At 42.1% G+C, this 13,526-nt stretch overlaps 1 protein-coding gene across 2 annotated transcripts; it reads left to right on the top strand.

The window, feature by feature from the left end:
- The first annotated feature begins 224 nt into the window (after positions 1-224).
- On the top strand, positions 225-11,880 carry LOC113138975 (protein FAM160A1-like). Of its 2 annotated transcripts, XM_026321897.1 has the most exons (19): positions 225-364; positions 2,202-2,247; positions 2,578-2,679; positions 2,868-3,079; positions 3,626-3,812; positions 3,896-4,117; positions 4,495-4,657; positions 4,757-4,868; positions 6,797-6,898; positions 6,987-7,043; positions 7,129-7,215; positions 7,433-7,600; positions 7,694-7,773; positions 7,873-8,045; positions 8,120-8,231; positions 8,774-10,143; positions 10,272-10,453; positions 10,558-10,678; positions 11,027-11,880. In XM_026321897.1, the coding sequence occupies exons 4-19, from the start codon at positions 2,975-2,977 to the stop codon at positions 11,257-11,259; spliced, it is 3,474 nt and encodes a 1,157-aa protein (XP_026177682.1). In that variant the 5' UTR covers positions 225-364; positions 2,202-2,247; positions 2,578-2,679; positions 2,868-2,974; the 3' UTR covers positions 11,260-11,880. The 2 variants fall into 2 exon arrangements, with proteins under 2 accessions (XP_026177682.1, XP_026177675.1); XM_026321890.1 differs by lacking the exon at positions 2,578-2,679.
- The last annotated feature ends 1,646 nt before the right edge of the window (positions 11,881-13,526 follow it).

Below are 13,526 nucleotides of genomic sequence, written 5' to 3'. Positions count from 1 at the left end.
TATATAATTAATACTTTTTTGGTGCAAGTACTTTTACTAAACTGAAGGATTGTATGCAGGACTTATTTATACACTGTGCTAATGATACTTTGGGTACTTTCTACATGAGGGGGCGTGGTTTAACGAGACAATGGGCGTGGTTAGGATGTTGCGTAAATCGTGATTGACAGCTGAGCGGCTTAAAGACTGAGGATCTCAGCAGCGGACCGGACTGAAACAGCACGGCCACTCACTGTGCACCAACAAACCTCGGAACACCCACACATTTCTGGACTGTAACACTTTAAATCCGCTTTACGTTTGTTTTCGGGAGATGAAACAAGACTTAGAAAGACTGACATTACTTCACCTGTGAGCAGCCGAGGTAAGTTCCATCTGTCAACTCCTGCAGGTGCAGCTTAAACTGAAAAGAAACATTATCTCATAGATTATATATTGTGTGCAATAGTTTCAAGACAGAATACTACTAATAATATAATGTAGGCTGTGCTTTTAGTGGACAATTAACTCCTAATTTCCTAATTAACAGTTAAGGATGACCTGATCATTTCTATATTGTGTGTGTGATATAAGCATTATTAAGAAGGTGTAACAGGTCGATGACCCTCACTGACCTGCACGTGTCTTTCACGTGTGAAGTCCAGCAAAAATAAACACTCCTCTCCAGTCCATCACACTTTGACACACTTAGTGTTTTCTTCTCCAGGGTGACGTCCAGGTTGTTTACTGTAATACAGTCAGGTAGTCACCATAAAAACCATATATAAAAACTATTATAATTATTTTTTTAATTTAAAAATGTTCACATATTATCTCAAGTTAATACAAGCATTAGATGACAATATATGACCAACAAGACACCATATATACAACACATACACTAAAACATCAAATAATATTTTTAAAATTATCAATCTAATCAGTGGGTAAAAACTTTAAATATTCATTTCATGTATCCTTCCAAATTAGGCTGACTCCAAAATTCAAGCATTTGATCAAAGTGGAGCAGGAAACATCTGGTGAATAAAACATGTAGAAGACCACGGCACATTCGTGAAAAACAACTGTTGTGAAAAAATACAAACCTGGCAGAAAAACAATATAACACACAATTCACACACACAAATAAATAAGATTTATTTATTTCAAACTGTCAAATATCAGGACAAGGGATCTCTCTCACACACGCACACACCTGTGTGGCTGCATCATTGCAACAGACAGTCGTACAATGAGGAGCATCAGCTTTTCTATAAAAACACACTTAAAGGAAGCAGTCAGTGTTTTCATGAGTGATACTGAGTCCAAACCCCATCCAGAGACTGACAGCACCAATGAATGTGGTGTCCTCAGCATAATGTGTGTGAATCCAGAACCTGGCTCAGCTTATCGGTCTGTGCCGTAGACCTCCATTGTTGTCCAAAAACTATTAAAAACACAGCAGGGAGCCACACCGCTGACCTGGCTCACATGGTTCTTCCTCTCCAACAATGGGAGGCCCGTCTTTTTTCCAAAAACCAGCTCCAGAAATGCTGTCCTGTAGCTGAAAGGTGCTGCATTAAACTGTAATTTAATCCAATCGGCTAAAATGTGTCAGAAAAAGTAAATTATAAACAAGGTCAGAAAAATGTGAACACCTCTGGATAATCTGTGTGTGTTTAATCCCTGGTTTGTGTGATGGCATGTGACTGTCCTTATTGAGGACACGCAGAAGCACACATTTAATAGTCTCTCTACAGTTACGAGAACACTCGTCATAATGCATCTCTGATTCCTTTCCCCTGACCTTAACTTGGTTCTAACCTGAACCCTAAAAGCAGATCGGAACCCTCAAGGAGCCCTCTGAAGGCCTGATGACCACACATGTCCTCACAATGGTGGCTTTGAGCTAAAATTTGTCCATAGCAAGATATGCAAACACACACACACACACACACACACAACCATGGCTGAAGGATTAAACATCATGATTTCATCTCAGACTAGTGCGCCCTCTCTTTTATACACACACACACAGACACACAACCTAAACTGATAACGTGATGATCCAAACAGGAAATTGGACCAAAATCCAAGTGTTTGCCCTGTGCGCACACACACAGATTAGAGGCCCAGATGGTAAAGGATGGATTTATAAACTGTGTGTATGTGTGTTGGTGTGTGAGCCAGACAGTTTACAACCTTTCATCTCGCTCTCTCAGGACAACAGGCACCAGGCCCAGACCCGCCCATGTCGTCTCCGCAGAGGTAGGTCCACAGGAGGGGGACTTCTTGGAGAGTGTCCTGGGAATTTATGGAATGTCCCGGAACGCCCATGGTGGGAAACGGACATATTCTCACTTTTCCTGTTTGCTTGATGCCGCTGATCACCATTGCTTCCTGTGCCGGCCCCACTACTTTTAGAACGGAGACAGATATGCAGAGACTTGAGACTTGGGAATTATTTTTTAACAGATCATTATATATTTCATAGAAGTTGTGTTGAAAACTATGTGTACTTTACATTACTACTTTTTTTTTTTTTTTTTAAGTACAAGTTTGACAGGTTTTTAGATTTATCTCTTGCCTTCCACATAGACTACTCTCCTCCAGTCTTCGATCTCTGCAAGTTAATCTCATAAAGTAGTGAAATAAACAAAAGGCTGCCAAAATCAGACTAAAGCAACAGGCAGACAGGAGGTAAACTTGTTTTTATGTCTCTTAAATACAATTATACACATGGTGCCATATGCACATATCTTCAGTAATAATTTGTAGAAGTACTAGTAAGCTCTTGGACGTGTGGTGGCCATTTCTGGCCATTACCTCTGAGCTTTAACACAGTTATTAGAGAAATAATAAAAAGTCTTTACTCTGTCCACATCCAGCTTCTTCAGGCCAGCACCTGCCGGCAGAGCCCAGGAAAACAGCCTGATCAGGGCCTGAGAGCACACACTGAGCTGGAACATGCTATAACTACCCGCAGACAATCAAAATGATGGCCTCTGTGCTTGTCGGGGGCAACTGCAAGAAGTCACTCACCTTAAGAGGGGTGGACTCTGAGACCTGTATGATTGTGTTCAAGAACCACTGGGCCCAGGTAATGAAGTCATCTGCCAACCATTCTCCAGACTTAAGTCCCTCCCAGTTTTTATTTGTCGCTCTTTCATCACTCTGTCCTATTTTCCTCATAATGTTTCGCAGACACAGTGTGTGATTGTGTGTGTGCATTACTGACCCAGACTTTGGCCCTTAAACACAGGATCCATTGAGAACAAACCTCTCTCTACAGTGGCCAAGAAAACCCACACACCCTCCAAGTCTGTGTGTGTGTGGTCTTTGTCTGAAGCAGTTGAGGTCAAAGGTTAACACAAGTCCAGACAGTGAATTACGTTCTTCTCTTTCTCCCTCTCCCTTTTCATTCATTCAGCCCTCCCACTGATGTCTACCAGACTTTACATTTGTGACAACAATGAAACTGTTCCTGTTTATAAGTGTAAATTATTTATGAAACATAAAATGCTTGTGCAATAATAAATTTTTTTACATTTCCAATATTTGCTCAGTTTTTGAGATGGAAATTATAAATGCTGATAAAAAAGTGGATGGAAACACATATACTGCTGAAAAGGTTTCCCTTCTTCAGGTGGTGAAGATCCTGGAGAAACACGAGCCGGGTCGTAGCGGCAGCAGTGCGTTGAGTTTCCTCTCAGGTCACAGCAGCAGCTCCGGAGCCTTACGTCTTGGTCCAATCCCAGCAGACGAGGCCAGCGCTGTCCAGAACTACGTGGAACACATGCTGTTCCTGCTGATGGAGGAAGAGGCAGGACAAGGTAAGAGATGAATAAAAGCGTGTTTTTTCATGCTACACTGTTGTCTTGTATTTGCTCTGATGCCTCTTATGCACTGCTACTAGGAGGAGCGATGGGCCCGATCCTGGAGTTTGTGGTTCTGGAGGGTGTGATGGAGAGGCTGTTTCTGTGGAGTCTGAGGAGACAGTTTACTGAGGACATGAAGCTGGAGCAGCTCAGGATGTACCAGATGCTTCTGTCTCAGGCCAAACAGCCTCTACTACACCATAAACCTGTTCTCAGGCCACTCATGATGCTACTGGCCTCCTGCGCTGGAGCTGGAACTGGTGAGTCAGTGGTGCGACTGGTTAAGGAACAATTCAGATTCTTATATATACTGTTAAATATGACACTGAAAACAGGTTGAAATGTCCTGAAATTTGAATTCTTTGTTTGCAAGCTGAGTTTAACAGCTGAAGCTAAACCAAGAAAAAAGTTGAAGTGTCAAGTGAAGTCGTCACTGTCATGGATTTCTTTGTCCTTTCCTTAAACTATCTAAGCAGTTTAAAAATCACTGACGGCGTCCTGGAGCTGGTTAAGCTGTCTAATAACATCTAATGGGTTTTAGGTGTTTAATTAGGAAGTGGTTTCACATGCTGCAATGCAGGCGGTAAGGTGCTGAATCAGTCACCAGGTTAGTTAATCACCTGTGTCCTCTCCTCAGACTGTGGCGGCGTGGTGGAGGCGGAGCTGGTCCTCCTGTTGAACCAGCTGTGTGTGGCCCTGGTCAAAGACCCCTCAGTGCTCGAGCTGTTCTTCCACACCAGTGAGGACCAGGGAGCCGCCAACTTCCTTCTTTTTTCCCTGCTCATCCCATATACTCACAGGTATACACTGCATTGTGACACACAACATAAGAATTCAGTTCAATGTAAATCCACATGCAGTGTCGTACAAACACACTGACGACCCTCCTTATCTCTCAGACAGGGTTCGGTCGGTCAGCAGGCCAGAGATGCTCTCCTGCTCATCATGTCCCTGTCAGCCTCGGAGCCTCGAGTGGCTCAGCACATCGCAGAGAACACCTACTTCTGTCCAGTGAGCGCGCACACACACACACACACGCACACACACACACACACACACACAAAGAACCTCTGCTAGTTTACAGACAGACATGAGCAAAGACTTCTCTCTGCAGCGAGGGACGTTTTGATCTATAGGCAGTGCTGAGTCACATTCAGGACAGTCTGCGTCCTTCATCACTGAACCTTGATGCCTCATTCTAAGATAACTGAGGAGACAGAGCCTCTGCTTGTTTCATGGCCAACTTATGTCTCTCAGTGTGTCTACCAGTGTTGGAAACGTCAAGGATGTGTTCGAGAACAACTTGTCTCAGTAGATGTGGATCACAGAGATAAGCCCACTGGCTAATTGCTGCACTCTCCAGTCCCTGTGTTGCCTGATGTACAATAAACATGCCTTTTATGAAAAAACGTTGAGGGAAACAAGAACAGTATCTCAATAAACGTCCTGGTTTTATTTGATCTGTTTCAGAATCTCATAAAAAAAATCTTTAAATCGTAAAAAAAGATTGTTTTGTGATTGTTTTTGTCCATGTTGCAGCAGGTGCACAAAACAACTCAACGCTCTGGTCCAATAAGAGACTTTAAATATTTGTGAATTATATCACACAGGTTAGTTGGACCAGTCATACATGTGTGAAGACTTTAAAGGTATTTCCTAATCAGAGCTGGAGGTTTATCACACTTAGACCCCCATTAGCTGAGCTAAACTAGGTTAATCTCTACATACCTCCCAAATGTATGCCTGTATTAAAAAGGGCATCTGTGTGTTTGCAGTGAAGTAGGAAAACTGTTCAATTCTCCAAAAAAAACATTTAAAAAATAATCTTAACAGCTTGGGAGGGTAACAAGATAAAAACACTGACTCCTTCATTCCCTTCTGTTTACTGGTATTTTTTATGAATGAGATTGCTAGAGCTTTTTTCTCCTTTGGTCACAATGCATACAAGTCCTTCTCTCCATTCATCTCCATTGCATTGTAATCTCATTAACACATGTTATGTAATAAACTAATGAGCTCATACTGTATCCTCTGGGAGTGTTAATGTGTAACAGACAGAGACACTAATGAAAGGGTGGCAGTAATAAGTTGCATGTAATGAAAGACATAGGGTAGGGTGTCAAGTTAAAAATGAGATGAGGAATAAAGGAACAAGTCCTGTTTTATTCATATATTTGTATAAAACGAGGGAGAAGGGAAAGAAAGTGGCTAATGTATAGGGGGAAGTGGACATGTCAGTGGTTGTAATAAACACTAACATGCTCACAATAACAACAACAACACATTAATCTTAAGTTAGGATGTTAGCTGCTCGATTTTAATCAAATTAAAAAGATATAAAAACCATAATCAATAAAATCTTAATGATGGTAAAATAATAACCTACACTCATTGTGGCAGGTTTCACTGTGTTTATGTGGAGAGGCAGGCCGACTATATTCAGCGAAGACACTGAAGCACGTGCCACCTGTGTACGTGTGTGAGTGTGTGTGTGTGTCAGATTTAAGCCCATGTGACCACACTCTGACCTCAATCTTTATGTAGAGAGCAGATTAGTAAATCAGCGCGACACTGGCTCATACACAGAGACAGATTAGTAAGTCTGCATGTGATTGGTCAGCTGTCTGATTGTTACCAAGACTCAAGACTGCAGCTGTTTTTGACCACTGCTATTCAAATATTTATTTATATTCATGTTATTGCTGATGATACTTTGTTTTCCAGAATTTAAGCTAATATATTCAGCTACATCCAGAGCTTTATATTTTACCCCACAGACATTTGCACAAAATATGGACCTATCCCTTTAATAAATCATTTAGATTCATCAGTGAAACACAATAATCTGCACTGGGATTTAATTTCCATAAAAGCCTGTGTGTTTGTGCGTACACAACCTTACCTGTATCCAAGTGCTGAAGGTGTGTGTGTGTTCACAGGTGCTGGCTACAGGTCTGTCTGGTCTGTACTCATCCCTTCCAGCCAGGCTGCAGGTTTATAGTGAAGACTGGCACTGCCTGGACCAGGCCGACTGGCAGCAGGTAACCACGATGACCACACTAATATCACCATCAATGTCCGAATTAACTAAACGATTTTTGAGATCTTACTCGATGTTTGGGCCGACAGGTTCCAGCCCTCGTCCACTTCCTACACTCACTGGACTTCTGTAGTGCTGTGATCAAGGTAATACACAAAAAGCTACAGATAGCATTGCAGCTGATTAAAGAAAGCATTTAACAGTCACTCTCTCTGTATCTGTTTCACTCAGGTTGCTCATCCCACCATCCGGACTCAGTTGTTAGGTTACATTAACAATGGCTTCCTGGTGCCTGTTCTGGCTCCAGCTCTGCACAAGGTATGAAAACACACCACTACTGGTACTCCCTGATAACCTGATGCTGATAGGACTTTGGCTGTGTGGTGCTCACCAGTGCTGGAAGAAGTATTACTCAAGTATGTCACTTGAGTTAAAAAAAAAGGGAAATGCCTAAAATTCTCCAGCAGTAAAGTCCTGCATGTGAAATTTGACTTAAAGGAAGTTAAAAAAGTATCAATGAAATGTGTCTATGTAGCTGACTGTGGAGGAGGTGATGACCACCACAGCGTACCTCGATTTGTTCCTGCGCTCCATCTCTGAGACCGCCCTCCTCCAGACCTTCCTGTCCTTCATCCTGTTGCACACACATGACAACGTGCACATCCTGGACACACTGGTCAGCAGGGTCAACACACCTTTCCAGGTAAGGCGTACATATCTTCTTGCCATCTGAAGTTGCTTCATGCTCTGTAATTACTGATGCATGACTTGGCTTTTCACCTTTCGTGTCCATCAGTTGGGTACGGTGTCACTGTCTCTGTTCAGGACTCTGATTGGTCTCTTCTGTGAAGACGTTATGCTGCAGCTCATATTCAGGTGGGTCTAACAAGAAGGTCGGGGTGTCACAGAAGCTCACAGATGTGCCTATAAATATACCATGTTATCTCACCTGAAGGATGCATTTTGTGTCCTCAGATATTTGATTCCTTGCAGCCACCTGAGCAGGAAGCAGCGCTCCTCCTTAAAGCAGAGAGACTGTTACTCCTCCAGTGCTGCATCCTTCCTGCTGCTCATGCCCTCCTGGTGCCCCATGTATCTTCACAACACAAACTCACACTCTGAACACATCCATTGGCCTAAAGGCGCAGGTGAGTACTAACTAAAATACACAAGTAAATATTCTTAAAAATGTATATGCAAACTTGCATTTTCTGTGTGTCAGATCTGTCAGTGTCAGACAGTGTGGGTTACTGTCGAGGTTCAGACTTTCTGATGGATGTAAATTACCTTCACTACCTCTGGGATGCCCGCCAGGCCATCTCCACATCTCACAGGTTAGTGTCTTTACTTCTGGTATTGGAATAATACATCAAATAATAGTCTCATTCAAGAGATATGGAGACTAACCAGGAAACAGCTTTCCACATTAGCACTCCCCACATCAGAGCGCAGCCCTGGACCGCTGTGAAGTGTTTGGTGACATCTGCTGGGACACCTTTAGTATTACATTTGAAGGCCAGGATTAAATGCAAAACCCATGACACTTTGAATGAAAATGTCACTTCTGCTTTCAAATACTTGCAGACCAATTTTGCATTCAAAAACCAGTGGCATATCAAAAGAAGCTTATATAATATCTTGTGTCAGTACTTCTGCTCTAACAAACCTAGAAGTAGTCTACTTTCAGGATGTTATCATGTGAGAGGTTTAAAATATGCCTGACTTGGCCCAACAACAAACACTGAAACTACAGCCTTACATGTCCAAAAGGCGCTACACATGCAGTAAAAGCTGATAAAGGCACTCAGGTGATCCTCAGAGTAAAACGTTGTTTAAAATATCTTCATCGTTTATGGGGAGTTTTGTTTTCCTGTAGGGCATGTCGGCTCTGGTCGGCTCCATATGACGGGATCGATCCTCCGTCTAAACAATACCGATCTGAAACACCAGGTGATGACACAGAAGATGAGGAAGAGATCATACAGCGGGGGAAGAGTAACTCCACCTGCTCTTTGGTCATCACTCCTCCCCCCTTTGCCCTCTCCCCAACCTCGTCCTCCTCAGATACCATCTCTACGGGCAACCAGGCAGGACGAGCCAACTCTGCTTTGGAGCTAGAGTGGGATGACATTTTTGCAGATGATGAACCCTCTTTCCCAGTGGTTACAAATACAACAGTAGCCAATGGGGGTGTAACTGTGGGTAGGTCTACACCGCCACCCACCCAGCTACCTCCACAACACATCCAAGAAATGCGACGCACTGCGACCAAACTGGTGCAAGGCTCATATGTAGAAGAATCTGAGTTTCAGGATGATGTTCTGGTCTATGATCTTGTTGCCCAGAAAGATACGACGACGGCCATTTTGGACCAGATCATGGCTGCGAATCGAATGAACTGTGGAAGCACTGCAAATGATCGAGTGCCGACAACACCAACAATAACAACAGTTTTAACAACAACGGGGTGGACAGTAATGGAAACCATTAATAACATTATGTCAACAAGGAGGAGGAGTGAAGATGGAGGGAAAGAGGAAAGAAGAATGAGAGAGGATTATGGGAAGGAGACAAGCAATAGTGAGGACTGTGGAAGGGATACAGGGACAAGAAAGGAGGAAGGACAAGCTAAGAAAAACAGTGTAGTTGCCCAATTAAAGCTGAGGGGACGTCAGTTTTTCACCAATGGTTTTAATGCAAAAAATCACGTCATCGCCGAATGTTATGATGCCGAGGATGATGGGAAGCTTTTCAAGCAAAGCGGCAACCTCAGCGACTTGGTAACCATTATCAACAACATGCATCCAACAAATCAGCAGCCTACACATCACAACACACAACATCCCAGGCCATGTTTAGTGGCAAACGCAAACAGCTATTCTGAATTTCATCCTTCAGAACTTCTTGAAAATGATATCAAATCATCAAGTCTACCTGATATCCAAGTCACCAATAATGACTTCTTGTCCCAGTACCACGAACTTATGCTCTCTCTGGGGGTGGAGCCAGATGGGGACAACATCACAGATGACATCAACTCATTCAGGAACCGGGTCCAAGCGCTGAGGCAAAAACTGCAAGAGGATGAGGAGGAGCTCTTGGAAGAATTAGTTTTTACCTCTACATGGGATGATGGAGACGTGGAAGGAGAGGAAGTAGTGATGGAACAGGAAGAAGAAGAAGAGCTGGCACAGGAGAATAGCAGCAATAAGAAAAGCAACAGGAGGCATGAAGTTCCATTTACAGGTGGGTGTTTTCAAGCACTGAGTACATTAGATGATGGCCTGAGTACAGAAGCTTCCCAATACAAAAATTTAAGTGGCCTTAAAATTAAACATTTTTAGACTAATCTATAGTTTCCCATGGTCCCCCAGGTCCATTCATCAGTGTCCTGTTGTCCCGTCTCGAGAACCTTCTGGAAAACTCCATAGCTGTGAATCTGCTGGTGACAGGCATCCTGGCCCAGCTGGCATCATATCCACAACCCCTGCTGAGATCCTTCCTGCTCAGCACAGATTCAGCACACACCCAGCCCAACGTACGCACAGTGTACCAGGTAATATCCACACGTTATAAATGTCTGACTGGCTTTCTTACAGCATTCTTATCAGTATTTAATTTATACTTTATGCATACTATCGTTCCTGTGTGCCTCTGTAGGTGCTGGTATCGGTGCGTGCTCAGATCGAGCGCTACGTGGCAGCCAGGCCAGAGTATCCTGCCTTGGTCACTCAGGCCTGGAGGTTCTTGTTGGCTAAAGACCAAGACAGCAAGTTTAGAGGTTAAAAACACACACAAATAAGATACTGAAGGGTTCCTCCCCTGCAGGATGGAAAACTGCCTCAGTTTTCCTCTTAGCTAAGCAGTACAGTATTACCAGTTCTTGTAGAAAAGCAGAACAGTAGCGGTGTTATTTTTAGTATGGGAAATATGTATGCATCATTTACATATAAAGTTATAGCCAGGAGATGGTTAGCAGTGACTCCAGGAGCCAAGAAAACAAGGTATAAAATATTGATTTGGCAGTTTTAGAAGTGCTGGTAAACAGATTTTGGACATCACACTTTGATAATCTGTCTGAAGCACGGTGAGGCAATGACAGTCTAATATTTCCTCATGTCTGTCATAGAGTGCCTGCAGTCTCACAGCAGCAACATCATCCTGGATCCATCTCTTCCAAACGGCTCTATAAGAAACGCTCTGGCTCTCCCTCCTCTTGGCGTCTTGCCACCCTGTCCTCCTATTCCCCCACAAGCCAAGAGCCGAGTGTTCGCCATCGCCCTGTACGCCGAGTTCCTCAAAGAGCTAGCCGCCATTGCCCAGGAGCACAGCATCACACTGGACTGCACTGCAGAGGAGTAGGCTGCGAGATGAGGGTTGGAATCGCCGGTCCAGATCAGAAATTACCATTGATGTGCCCAAGAACAAGACCCCACTGAAAACACAGAGCCAATCAGTGGATACCAGCAGAAGAGTGAAGGTTTCTAAAAGACTGCGCACAAAACATGCAAAACAATGATATTAGTCACTGAGGAGAAATACAACATGTGTGCATCGTTTAAGTGGCTATGTATGAACACTATGTATATATTCCTGGCAGCACTTGAAAATTTTGATATTTCCTGCATGTGAGTGTGGACGATATTTCTAAAACAATTTGAAGGAGATTATTTAAAAGCTAAATCACTGCAAAATAAATTGTTTTTTATATTTTTGTTTTCTGAAAACTTTGGACTTGTTGAAATGAGTTTTATTTCAAAAATGCAAAGGACCTCTTGAAGTCGCCGTTTTAAATCGACATCATAGTCAGGATGGGAAACCTGACATGTGAAACCCAAACATCTTGGATATAGAAAAAACAGATTCTTCAAAAACATTACCATTTCAACAAGAAAGACTGATTGATTTTTATCAATGAGTATTGTCAGTGTTCAGACTGCCACCTACTGGTGAACAACCTTGCCTCTCCCTTTGGGAGAAATTATTGCCCATATGCTAAATATTAAACTAATTTTGCCTGATCAAATCATAAGATATGTGGTAGATTGTTTCGTCATTGTTTTTTCTTATTTCTTTATTATTTAAGCAATGCAACAATTTCAAGGGTCCTAAATGTAAAAGTCCAGTTCAGGGTTTCTGACTATCACCCTAAGTTTGTTCACTTTTAATCTCAAGAAGTCAGTTTGGGATGAAAATAAAGAGAACCTGAGACAGCCTAAATCCACAAAACAGAGAAGGAAGTGGTGCTGTTTTAAGACAAAATATGGTAAAAACAAAAAGTGCTTTAGTTTTTCTCTTAACTGCACCTTGTATGAAAGTAACTTAAAATATCCATGACATTATTTCTAAAAGCATCATCAGTTTTAGTTCCTAAAACTTTTTCACAGTTCTTTTTAAGATTAACATGTGCTAATTCTGCAGATTTGATTTGACAGATCTCCTGCTTTGTCCGCTCAACAATTTCCTGTTCTCATCCTCAGTACATATAGACAGTAACTGATGTGGCATGACACAGTCCGTGGGTAAACCTTTGGTGATCTGAGTTATTCACCTGCAGCTTGCAGAAAAAGAAGACGACAAAATAAGAGGAGGTGATGATGATTAAGGTCTATCTGCTCCTTTGGGCTCTCGGTGAGTCTGAACTCTGTTTCATTGAGTTTGTTTTTAAATGGCATGCGGACATATGAAAAATATCTGAAAATTCATTATGTTACCGTCTGGATCTGATCAGTATGATTTCAAACTAAATAACAAAATCCAGTCAAGAAATGAATAAACTTTCAAGCTTGAGATTTCAAGCACAGGGACAACATGCAGGCTACAAACAGAAATGTCCCTGATGGGTTTCAAACCAGGAACCTTCTTGCTGTGAGGCAACAGTGCTAACCACTCAGCCACACAGAAAGGTCCCTGCTGCAGAATTAAATGTTCCTGTAAAATATGTTTAACACTGGTGGGTCAGAACAAACTACGGGCTGTAAAAATCTGAACTCTGTTGTTATTTCTCAGACTCGTCACTTATCATAGATACTCCAAAAAAATAACTAAACATTTATCTAAATATTCAAATGAAACAATCTTTCATTGAACTGCTCATAGCTTACAGACATTTATCCCATGACAAGAGGTAAAAGTAAACTTCACTTCAAATCAAGGTTTCACATAAAAAAAAATAAATAAATGTACAGTATGTTGTTTCAAACTTAAATTCCTCTTTCTGTCTTTTTTCCTGTAGCTGTCCCACTAATTTCATCAGAGGAAGAAGGTTCTGCCGATGCCCCTACTGATGATGATGGCTCATATTCAGATGAAGATGAGCCAGTCTGCTCTTCTGGTAACCTCAACCTCTGCCATTTTTTAAGCAATGGCCTAACCTTCTGTGTGTGTGAGGGTTTTAAGTTTATTTCTTTGACATAATAAATGCTGCATATCAGGATCTTTGGCGGGCTCTTTACTGGATTTAATGGAAGTTTATATTAAGCCCAGTCAAACAGCTAAACAAGATCATATAATCATCTATAAAAACTTTATCCTGGCACCATTAAAAGTGAAGCATCATCATATGGGATAGAAATATAGCAAAGATCAACGGATGATAATTTATCTGTTCTGCTTTCTGTCAATAAGCA

The sequence above is a fragment of the Mastacembelus armatus genome, chromosome 18 (genome assembly GCF_900324485.2).
Source record: "Mastacembelus armatus chromosome 18, fMasArm1.2, whole genome shotgun sequence".
Classification (NCBI taxonomy): domain Eukaryota; kingdom Metazoa; phylum Chordata; class Actinopteri; order Synbranchiformes; family Mastacembelidae; genus Mastacembelus; species Mastacembelus armatus.
The sequence above is the reverse complement of the archived record's forward strand: the minus strand, read 5'-3'. Positions and strand labels throughout refer to the sequence as shown.